The sequence below is a fragment of the Coenobita brevimanus genome, chromosome 1 (assembly GCF_032717465.1).
Source record: "Coenobita brevimanus isolate Jiangsu-jjx chromosome 1, ASM3271746v2, whole genome shotgun sequence".
Classification (NCBI taxonomy): Eukaryota; Metazoa; Arthropoda; class Malacostraca; order Decapoda; family Coenobitidae; genus Coenobita; species Coenobita brevimanus.
The window spans coordinates 70,060,019-70,072,408 of record NC_136954.1 but is presented as its reverse complement, the minus strand read 5'-3'; the positions used below and the strand labels follow the sequence as shown (position 1 = coordinate 70,072,408).

Below are 12,390 nucleotides of genomic sequence, written 5' to 3'. Positions count from 1 at the left end.
AGAGAGAGAGAGAGAGAGAGAGAGAGAGAGAGAGAGAGAGAGAGAACCAAATACAAAACTAGATTGGTCGATAGATAAATAGGTATGTCCATAAATAGATGAAAAGACCTGCAGATATTTGGACATGGAAGTAAACGAACAGTCAGACATGGAGATAGGAAGCTTATTAGACAGATAGATACAAAGATAAGTAGATAAACATAGCATAAGGACATGAATGAATCTGAGGTTAAAACTCTACTACTGTCAAATGAACTTGGTCAGACTTGGCACATTCTCTTGTTAGCTCAGCCAGGCTTCAGTGTTTGATGAGGTGCGACTGGGACTGGGGTGAGATAGGTACACTAATAGATACAAGTTTTATTATGTTTTTTTTTAATGCCTGTTTGTTTGTTTGACTGTCTCTATCTTCTGTCTATCTCAGTTTGTGTCTATCTGTTTATATATCTGTGTTTGTCATTCACGCTCCCCGTAGGTTCCGTCCTCCCTCCCACCCTCTTTCCCACCTCCCTTTCTTCCACCCTCTCTCTCCCCCTCCCTCTCTCCCTCATCCCTCCTTCCCTCCTTCCTTCCTTCTTTCCTTTCCATCGTCTTCCCTCCCGCCCATCTTCTCTCCCATCCTCCCCACTTCCCCCTCTTCCCCTCCTTTCTTCCCTCCTTCTTCCCTTCCTTCCCTCTCCCTCCCTTGCTCCCGCATTCCGTCTTCCACACAACTCTTTCCTCCCTCCCATCTTCTCTCCCTCCTTAGCTCCCTCCCTCCTTATTTTCTTCCCATCTTCTCTCCCTCCCTCCGTCCAGCGATTTCATCCATTAATTAGAGTGAGGAAGGAGACGAGTGGAGCCGGGAGGGCCAGCGGGAGGGGAGGGAGGGAAGGAGAAAGGAGAGAGAAGAGGGAGGAAAGGGGGCGTTGGGTGAAGGAAGATAGAGGGAAGGGGAAGGCATGGAGAGAGAGAGAGAGAGGGAATTACATTGAATTCAGGCCAGATTGATTATGGAATATGTGTGTGTGTGTGTGTGTGCTTGTGTGTGTGCGTGTGTTGTGTGTGTGTGTGTGTGTGTGTGTGTGTGTGTGTGTGTGTGTGTGTGTGTGTGTGTGCGCGTGCGTGCGTGCGTGTGTGCGTGCGTGCGTGCGTGCGTGTGTGTGTGTGTGTGTGTGTGTGTGTGTGTGAGAGAGAGAGAGAGAGAGAGAGAGAGAGAGAGTCGGGTCATTGGCCCAACAGAAATTCTTGTCCCTTAAATTTACCTTAGTAGAAAGAGAGAGAGAGAGAATTACATTGAATTCAGGTCAAATTGATTATGGAAAGTATGTGTGTGTGTGTGTGTGTGTGTGTGTGTGTGTGTGTGTGTGAGGGAGAGAGTCGGGTCATTGGCCTATCAGAAATTCTTGTCCTTCAAATTTACCTTAATAGAAAAAGAGTTAGGGAGAGAGGGATGAGGGGGTAGGAAGGTGAGAAAATGTGAGAGTTTGAAAAGCAGAGAGAGAGAAAACTGAGGGAGGGAAGAGAGAAGGCATAGTGATAATATTGATGATAGTAGTAGTAGTAGTAATAATAATAATAATAATACGCAAGCCTTCGTGTTCTGTTCATCACGTCCACCAAACCGTAACCTCAATTGTTATAGAGGGAATCGACATTTTCTTACATCATGTTCAAAGGGTAAAATAGTTCTCATTGTGACAGGCATATTCTCTCTCTCTCTCTCTCTCTCTCTCTCTCTCTCTCTCTCTCTCTCTAATTAATTCCAAGCCCTATTATTAAGTGAGATTAGTAGGAGTGTATGGGGGACTCCTCATCCTACCTTTTTCTTTCTTCATTCCATCCTTCCTTAATTCAGTTCCTATTTTCCTTCATGTACCCCTTTCTTCATTTCCTGAGTATCTTCCTTTCTTCTCTCTCTCTCTCCTCCTCTTCCCTTCTTCCATTTCTGCCTTTTTTCTTCTCGCCTCTTCCTTCCTCCCCCTGTTTCTTTCTTTGGTATCTTCCTTTCTTCCTTCCCTTTCCTGACCTCGTTCATTTATTCATTACTTCATTCTTTCTGTTAGTTTTCCTTCCATTCTTCCCTTTCAGTGTTTCTTCCTTCCTTTAGTAGACCGTCTCTCACCATTCTTCCTGCCTTCTTTCCTTCCTTCACATTTGCTTCTTTCTTTATGTTTCCTTCCTTCCTTCATCATTTCATTACTTGTTGCATCCTATTTTGAGTGGGATAATGGTGACAGTGGAAGAGGAGAGTATTAGAAGAAGTAAAAGAGGAGGAAGGGGAGGGTTGGGAGATTAGAATTTACATTCACTGTCAATTTATACTCTACTTGTAACACTTTTCTTCCAATTTCCAGGTGTGGTGTGAAGATGTGTGGGTAAGCGGCATCTGGCAACCCTTCCGCTCAGGTGAGCTACGGGCCTAGACTTTTTCGAATGTAAACAAACGGTTGTCATCAGTATTTTCATTTGACATTTACAGACAGCAGTTTATAAAAAGCATACTTTTGTAATTATTGTTCTTTACTGTATTATTTTAATTCTTACAATGAGCTTTCTTACCAAATACGGTACAAGTCCTAGAAAGACTAGATGGATGTGGGATCGTATGGGGCGACTCGAAAGTCAACGAGAGTGACTTACTTGCGAAATTCCTTGGGGAGTGGCTGACTGCTGGGCAATTCAGGGAGATCCTCCCATACCTGAAAATAAAAATTGTACTATTGAGTTATTTATTAATTTATTTCATTTTTCGTGGTCACGAATGACGGAGAGACTGGTAGTTGTTGCTGTTTTTTTTCTTTCAGTAGAAAGTCGTAGTAGGGTACACTTAGAGAAATAAGTATCTTCCCAGTTCCGTCCGAAGAAAATTTCCAACTGGCGAAGTACAGTGAAAACCCTTATCTCTACTAGTGCGTGTTTCAGATTGTTCGACATTTCCTACTTGTATTCGTCAGACTTCAGGAAGATACTAGTTTCTCTCTGTACATGCAGGTTTTCAGACCTCCACAATATGGACAGTGTTTCATCATCATCATCATCACCCAGACCTCCTTTCCCACCACAAGGTAGGATGAGGAACCACATCTTAAAAGCGTTGCAGATACCCTATTGAGATGATTATAGTGTTGGTTGTTGTAGTTGTGGTGGACAGATTTTGGTCGTTGTGGTACGGTATTTGGAAGAAATCTGAATATTGTGGTTGTGGCAGTTGTGGTGTTCGGGGTAGTTGTGGTAGGTTGAACAAGAGTGCATCGCTGGATGTGCATTTGTGGTTGTTGTAGTGGCAGTTGTGGATGGTGGTTGGAATGTTTATTGCTGTGGTTATTTTAGGAGTCTTGGAACGCTGGGATGATGGTCGTTGTCGTCGTAGTAGTAGTAGTGATGGTGGTGATAGTAGTAGTAGAAGTAATCATTCTGGTAACAGCATTTTCTGTAAGTAATAACTGAGTATTCGTAATAATAGCATTACCAATATACATTAGCGGTACTTATACAGTGAGCCTAAGTAACAGTAGTAGTCGTAGTATACAGTAACATCAGTACTGGTTATTATAGTAGTAGTAACTACATTTATAACAATTTTATTCTAATTAGAGTGGAAGTAACGCCATTATAGTTCTTTTACCTTAACTTGGTCCAGATTTTCGCCCTTTTGTAACCTAATTTAACGTACCTCATTGGCAGAATAGGAAATACTACGCCTCAACATCTGTTTCATAGCAATTCTTCGTGATCAGTATAATTTTTTAGTGTTGATCCCTTGTTATAACTCAACATTGAAGGTGGAGATATGGCAGTCTAAGGACAAGTTAGAGTAAAAAAGGTAGGCTGTGGTAATTATAGTATTGCAAACATCAGTAATGGCAATAACTGTATTAGTAGTAGCTAGAAGTGTAAGTAAGAGTAGTAGTAGAAGTAGTTGTAGTAGTTCTAAACACAAGAAAGAGCGGTGGTGGGGAGTGAGTGAGCATAAAAGTCAGTGTTATAAATAGCGCGTTATCACCGAGAGAGGATCTGTACATGGTAACATTTCCCGCGCCGTACACTGACCATCTCACTCATTTTGGATCCAACCAAGACCTTGTATCTCATGGCTGGGGCTTATTTGGGGACTTTTTTTTTTAACTGTAATATAGTTTTTACTCCTTTCCGTTGCTATAAATGCCTCACCCGGCGTTCAGACAGTCAGATGCGCATGTAAAGATCTCCAAATTGCCGTAACTTGGATCCAAAATGTCGGACTTGGCCATATATTTCACAATAGACGAGAAACGCACTCCTTAACCTTTTTGTTTCCCTTTCCGTTAGTGATTGTGGTAGTGGTGGTAGTGGCGGTTGTTGTGGTATGTTTGTGGTGGTTGTGGTGGTGTTGATGATGATGATAGTAGTAGTGGGAGTGATGGTATGTTTATTGGCGTGGAGGTGGTTGTGGTGGTAGTGGCACAGGTGATGGTGGTGGTTGTGGTGTTAGGACTAATGGTGTTGATGGTTATGGTAGTGGTTATAATGGCGGTGGTGGTTGTGGTAGTTGTGGTTGTGATGCTAGTGATGGTTGTGATGGTAGATTAGTTTATTTTTAGTTTTGGTTGTGGTAGTGGATATGTGATGATAGATCCGTTTGGTTGCGGTGGTAGGCGTAGTGATACTGGTAGTTATGGTGGTTGTGGTTGTGACGTTAGGCGTAGTGCTAGTGGATGAGGCGGTTGATTGTAGTGGCGGTGAGTGTTGCAATTAGTTGTGATAGGTGAATGTTGTTATTATTATTATTATTATTATTATTATTATTACCATTCCATCGTCATCATATTTTTTACATCTTCAGGCGTGATGTGGGCTCAGAAAAGATGCTGGTGGGGATGGGACGGCGGGGGCACAGAGGGAGACGAGAAACAGAAAGAGGAGGAGGACGACAACAATCCCCGTCGCCATCTTCAAAAAACAAAGGCTTATCACCATCCGTCGCCGCCGCATCACGCCAAACCACCAAAATTCCGTGATTGTGGCTGGTTGGTGATTGTGGTGGTGGTGGTTTTGGGTGGTGCAGGAGTTGGGGTTGAGGCACAGGACTCCGCCATTCTGCCTGGAAGCACCGCAACGAACACATCCCAGAGTTGGTCCAAGCCTTGCAGCCGTTCGCATGAGTGGCCCGTTGATCAGGTAAGAAGAAAGACTAGACACTGTTCACTTCCCAGCCATTAAAGTGCCACCAGGGGCGTAGGTCAGTCTCCTACCCTTAAATATTCTAGATTACGTTAGCCTAGACTCGAGTCCCTACGCTCCGAAGGTGCCATTTACTGTTTTACATTATGGTGCTTGATTGGGAATGCCTTCATTTGGTGGCTCTGATATAATGAGCGGCGGCTTCACTGCCCGGATATACAATCGTCCCTCAACTCCATCTCTATCCCCAAAAGGAAGGTAGAGGCCTGCAGAAGGGCAATTTCAGCCTGCAGTCCACAGGGTTCACGTTTCATATGAACCCAGGGCTACAACAACAAAACTACAACTACTACCATACCAGTATTACTGCCATTACCACTACCATTACCACTACCACCACCCCTGCCAGCACAACTACTGCTACTACCACCACCCCTGCCAGTACAACTACTACTTCCACCACCCCTGCCTGTACAACTACTACTACTACCACCACCCCTGCCGGTACAACTACTACAACTACCACTGCCTCTGACAATACAGTTACTACTACCACCACCATCACCACCGCTACAATATCTGCTCTCCCTTCACAGAGCACCAACAAAACACTGCTGATCGGGTTCCTGCCAACTCGTAGGGGTGATCGACAGGAGAGGCTAGGTCTGAAGATACCAGGTGTATTTACCTACGCCGTGGAAGACGTCAACAATAAGTCCATACTGCCAGAGGGGTACAAGCTGAGGTTTGAGGTGAGGAAACGGGTGGAAATTAGGGTAAAATGCTTGAAGTAGGGTGGGAATTGGGGTAAAAATGCTTGAAATAGGATGGAAATTGGTGGACAACTGGGTGAAATGTTTGTAAATTGGTTGAAATTGGGGAGAAAATTGGGTGAAATGTTTGTAAATTGGTTGTAATTGGTAAAATGCGTAAGTTCTCTTCACATGATTCTCTGTATGTATCCAGGCTAACCCTGATGTAATGTAATCTAATCTCTCCTCACCCGATCCATCCTAGCTCTCTCCAGCACCACTTCCCATGTATGCATCCAGTGTAACCCTTCCTTCTCAAATCTAATCAAATCTAACCTAACTGTGTAACCTAACCTAACCTATCCTAACATAAACTAATCTAACCCAGGCGGTTCTGTCGACACCAGTCCAATATCGCACGCTTGTCGTATCGCAGCAAAATTGCACAGCCGACTTAATCCGGCTGTAATTACGCCGCTTAGCCCAGTACTAGATTAAATTAACATTCGCAGGCACAAGTGTTACACTATCACAAACCTACACACTTTTTTTTTTCCTGGTATTAGTATTTTCATTTTCAGTTCGATAACTTTATTTTTTTCGTACAGTTAAATTAAATGAGAGTGGGTAGTGCGCGGTTTTTATCCAGGGAGGAGGAGGAGGAAGAGGAAATTTTTCGAGCTAAAATACAGTACGATCTAAAGGAGAAGATTTCCGAGATGAAATACGAAGAGGAAAAAACCGATAACGACAGGAAGTTTTTCGAGGCAGATACGGCCTTACGGGAAAAAAAAAAAAAACGCGATCGTGAGGAAAGTTTTTTATTAGGTAAAAATCTGGAAACAAAAATTTCGAGGCAGTTGTGGGAGATGGAGAGAAGCAAGAGAATAATAGGAAGTTTTGCAGCAGAGTTTGAAAAGCGAAAACTAAAATACGATCTGGAGAGGGAAAATTTGGGGGGAGAAAAATGGAGGCGAAGTATCGGGAGCAATTCTGGAAGGAGATGGAGAGAAACTGGAGAATAATTGGAAGAAATCGGAGTTGCCTGCGGGCCCCCAGAGTGTTTGCTGGTGGCTGGTTAGGTCAACAGTCGCTCAACTGATACACACCCGCCGAGGAAACGGGAATGGTCGGGAAGCGGAAGGGGAAGGGGAGGGAAGACGAGAATATGTAGGGAGTGAGATAATTTTGTAAGGAAAATGGAAGGGAAGCAAAGTTTAGACCCTAGGGTGAAAACCGAAGTGGGTAGGTCAGTAGCAGCTCAGCTGACTCACCTGCAGAGTCGTCCCTGTCAGAGACTGCCTTGATATGAGAGGCACGCAATTCTTTGCCGCAGCCTCTTCCAATACACAACACCCCTGTCATTGGCTGCATGTTAGACTCACACAACACTCTCATGCAAGAAACAATCACCAAACAAACATTATCAAATCCTCTACATCAATATCCCACCAGATATTTCAACTCTAGCAATGAAGAAACGCCTAGACTCATACTTCACGTGCAGAGCAATACAACACCTCGATCACAGCACCATACTACAAGCCCCCCTCCAGACATCCACCCACCGGCGATATCCTTAAATACAAATTATCAAGTTCACTTAACAAGGCTTAGACCAGGACTTCATCCAGTCCCCCTCAGGAACCAACTTAGATTTGGCATGGGTGGAATCACTGATGACATTTGTGTGGAAAAGGCCCACGCGGTACAACACACATAATGGAGCACTGCATAGCACATGCCACACTAAGACGCAGACACAACATTAACGGTGTAAGGATTCCATGGGACAACCTCATAGGGGCGGTTGCATACGTACAGTCGACAGGTCTGCTCGATCGGACGGACCCGCGGTTGAGCAACAACACCCGCAGAGGAAAGGGGAATTGGCGGGAAACGGAAAAGGAAATAGAGGGAGAGGAGAATATGGAAGAAAACAGACGTTTGGTTGAGGAAAACTGAAAAGCATTGTGGAAAGAGTGGGAGAGAAAATGCACTACACACACACACACACACACACACACACACACACACACACACACACACACACACACACAGTGAACAAACACGTAGATCAATAATTGGAGAAAGATAGGTATATTGGTAAATAAACAGATTAATAGACAGACAGCTAGATATGACTGGTATCGTTATAATAGAAAAATAAACACAGCGAATCTCTTGAACATTTATAAGCTCTTGGTTAAGATACATATCGTCTTTGTTGTATTTCAGTGGCAGGACACAGAGGGGCAGGAGACGCTGGGCAGTAAGTACCTGGTGGACCTGCTGTGTCGTGGAGTGTCGGCGGTGTTCGGACCGGAGCACACATGTCTTGTGGAGGGCACCGTGGCAGACGGGAACAACCTCCCTATGTTGTCGTATGTGAGTTACTATTACATACTCTTTTGTTTGGGGTGTACGGCGTGTTTGTCTAGTGGCTGCCAGCGTATAAATGATAGTTGACATAAACACGTGTCGCGTGGAGGGCACCGTGGCTGATGGAAGCGACCTTCCTATGTAGTCTTCTGTGAGTTTCCCTTACGTACTCTTGTGTTTGGGAATTTATTGTAACAGGGCCGAATCCAGCATTTTATAAAGGAGGGAGGCGTGCATCCTGGCAGTAGTATCCCTTAACGCACATACTCATTTACTTTACTTGTTGTAATCATAGGATAACAATAGTATCGGTAAGTGTAAGTTCAGTAAGATGTTCATTGCATATACTCAGTAATCGCTGGTCTGCTGAAAATAGGGGTTGCGTACCCCTCCACGTCCCCCCCAGATCCGTGACTATTGAAGAGTCGAGGTATACAGGAGACTGGGGGTAAACAGGTAGCGTACATAGGGCTTGGGTTAGAATTCATAGTATACGGAGGGGCATGCAGTATAAGAGACGGAGCATACAAACGGCTTGGACATCCACAAGGCTTGGTGGGAGATGGAAGCAACTTACTCCTGTTATCTTCAGTGAGTTACTCATGTGCACAGTTCTATAAGTTATCTCTTGAATTTTAAGGATGATGAGAGAGAGAGAGAGAGAGAGAGAGAGAGAGAGAGAGAGAGAGAGAGAGAGAGAGAAGCATTACGAAAGATAAGGAAGACAGCAACAACAACAACAGGAGGGCACTGAGCGACCTTGCCACTGCGACGCATGGAGAAGCAATTAGGGAGAAAGAATGTGGAGGGAGGGAAGGAGTAAGAACGAAAAAGAAAGATGGAGAAGGAGGAGGGGGAGTAAAGAAGAGAGGGAAGGTATGAAAAAGAAAAGATGAGGGAGGGAGGAAAGAAGAGAAGAAGGAAAGGAGATGAAGGAAGGAAGAAGGGGAGGAAAATGGAGGAAGGGGAAAAGGGAAGTGGTGGGGGAGGAAGGAAAACATCTTCATGAAAAATTGCTTAATTTGGTTGTGAAAAATAGCATTCTTCCCCCCCCCCTCTCTCTCTGGTATTTTCATCATTTTTTGCACAACTCTCTGTAATAACCCAGACTGCTACCGAGCCGCCATGTCCTCTCACAGATTAGATAACGTTAGTCATCCTCACGTCATAGGCTCTTTAATCAGGTCCCTTATTGGCCAGTCTTTTCCTGATGCATGGTGGGGGTGTGATGGTAGGTGGACACACTCACCATCCAGTCACTTCATGTAGTTAAGGTGACTACACTGAACGACAAGCCAAATGGTTTCTTGGAATCCAGGAAACCATTAGTATGTTGGGTGGATGCCTGCCGGTGTAGTGGGCTAAGGCACTCCAGACAGATAAACCCCACATGGGTTTACATTTGAGGAAAATTTAGGGTTTATTGCCCACATAATGCCACTCAGGGGTTAGTGAGGCTGGTCACTTCGCCTTGGCTGAGCAGCGGATATATATATATATATATATATATATATATATATATATATATATATATATATATATATATATATATATACAGTATATATATATATATATATATATATATATATATATATATATATATATATATATATAGTATATATATATATATATATATATATATATATATATATATATATATATATATATATATATATATATATATATATATATATATATATATATATATATATATATGAAGAGCAACACTACTACTGCCTGTCAAGAATTAGTGTCGAATTAAGCGATTCGTGAGGAGCAGATTTAAAAGAGAGAGAGAGAACTTAGTGTTAAAGAAGAGGATAGGAGAGAGAGAGACGTGTGCGGGGAGGACAAGGAGTGGCCCTCTCTCCCACTTATCTCCAGCGGCATCACAAGTAGTTAATGATATTTTGAAAACACTCGGGCAAGGCTTTATATGACGCGCCTCTCAGACGTGCCAACGAAAACTTTTTAAATACCTCATCATTTTTAGCGGATAATGGCCAAGATTGTACGTCAGAAATATAAATCAGATGCGGTTAGAATTGTTTTTGTTTTAGTTATTTAGTTTGCATTTTTAGAAGCGGTTTCGATGTTATGGGCGGTGATTTTTAAATAGTGGACGTTGGCAGCTTTGAAAACAAGATGGCCGTTTATTTGGCTAAGCTGCTCGACTCAAGTGGTGTGAGGTTGCTTACAAAGTGGCCCTCGATTCCCCCACCCTCGTTTGCTCTGTGATCTGTGTTAACTGGCAAATATTTGGAGTTTTATCATCTTAATAGCGCTCTCTTGAAGCCCTGCATCGGCGGCATTCTTCACTGTCTACGCGCTTCTCGGTTTACATTCTTGTAGGGAGACTTTCTAGCACGATTTCCATACCTGTTTATTTTGCATATTGTTTCTTAATATAGTCTTTTACGTAATTTATGGGTTTTCTATACAGGAATATGTCATAGATTTGCTCGCTGCGCTCGTGAAGGTGCTTGCTCTGTAGGGGCGCGGCGGCTTCACCGTCACGGGAGCACAAAAGTAATAAAAATACCCTCACTGAGGACATAACTTCCCCCCCCCTTCTCTCTCTCTCTCTCTCTCTCTCTGGTTAATTTACTTCCTTGTTAGCTTACAACAAACAAACTGTAACTTGAGCAGTTGATCATTAGAACCATCACTCAAGGTGTTGGGCGGTAATGTGAGTCTCTCTCTCTCTCTCTCTCTCTCTCTCTCTCTCTCTCTCTCTCTCTCTCGTCCATTATTAGTAGGTCTGTTTGTCTGTCATATCTGTCCATCTATAGTCTATCTATCTATCTACCGGTGTGTGTGTGTATATATATATATATATATATATATATATATATATATATATATATATATATATATATATATATACAGTATATATATATATATATATATATATATATATATATATATATATATATATATATATATATATATATATATATATATATATATATATATATATAATGTATTATATGTCAGACTGGAGTGTGCTATATGGGTTATTATTATTATTATTATTATTATTATTATTATTATTATTGTTATTATTGAAATGCGTGGCATACAACATAGTGCCCCTGAAAAGGAAACAGGTGAGGAACAGCATTGTGCCCCCGAAAACGAGACAAGTGGTGTACAGTCAGTGCCCCCGGGAACGTACCGACGCCCCCACCCGGACCCCACGGAGTAGCCGCAGCCGAACTAAGGGATGCTGTGCAACAACGGCATAAGTCAGCTCGGGCCGTGCGCCCCTATAACACTCAGTCGTCGCACCGCCACCACAGCAAGAGGAGGACAGTACCTTCGGGGAGTGGGACTGCCGGATCAGCTACAGGTGGAGCTGCTCGTACAGCTCCAGACAGCGCCCATCAGGAGATGGCCTACTGCCGCTCCCGCCTTCGCCAGACGGCCTATTGTCGCTCCGAAGGTGCTGCCCCCGAGTCGGCCTATTGCTGCTCCTCCCTCTGGCAGGAGATGGCCTACTGCCGCTCCCGCCTTCGTCAGACGGCCAATTGCCGCTCCGAAGGTGTTGCCCCTGAGACGGCCTATTGCCGCTCCTCTCTCCGACAGAAGGAGACGGCCTACTGCCGCTCCCGCCTTCGTCAGATGGCCGATTGCCTCTTCGAAGGTGCTGCCCTCGAGTAGGCCTATTGCCGCTCCCCACTCCAGCTGAAGGAGACGGCCTACTCCCGCTCCCGCCTTTGTCAGATGGCCGATTGCTGCTCCGAAGGTGCTGTCCTAGAGACGGCCTACTGCCGCTCCTCCCTCCTGCAGAAGGAGACGGCCTACTGCCACTCCGAAGGTGTACAGAGGGGCGCTGACCCCCCCACTTGGGCCACGGCCGATTGCCGGGCCTTGGCTCCTTATAGTTGCGCCCCTGGGCAGCCACGGCCAATTGCTGGGCCCCACGGCCACCTCCACGATATGAGTGACTCGTGATAAGTGTGGTGTTGCCCCAGAACTAGTGAATTGACTTAGGTTAAATGTGACATTGGCCAAACTAGTGTAACAATGATACAGTGATTTAATGTGTGCGTTGAATATCGGGGCAAGTGAAATCACGGGTGGATGAGTAAGGACGAGTGCAGAAACTGAG

The 12,390-nt window shown here is 44.1% G+C and overlaps 1 protein-coding gene across 1 annotated transcript in view; it reads left to right on the top strand.

Moving 5' to 3' along the window:
- The window catches only part of LOC145391089 (receptor-type guanylate cyclase Gyc76C-like), a 152,266-nt gene that overhangs the window by 69,953 nt on the left and 69,923 nt on the right, over nt 1-12,390 (top strand). Inside the window, exons 2-5 of the mRNA XM_080265812.1 lie at nt 2,337-2,388; nt 4,805-5,139; nt 5,739-5,894; nt 8,133-8,282. Of these exons, the coding sequence (XP_080121938.1) occupies nt 4,810-5,139; nt 5,739-5,894; nt 8,133-8,282 (636 nt within the window). The 5' untranslated portion in view covers nt 2,337-2,388; nt 4,805-4,809. The remainder of the gene's footprint in view (nt 1-2,336; nt 2,389-4,804; nt 5,140-5,738; nt 5,895-8,132; nt 8,283-12,390) is intronic.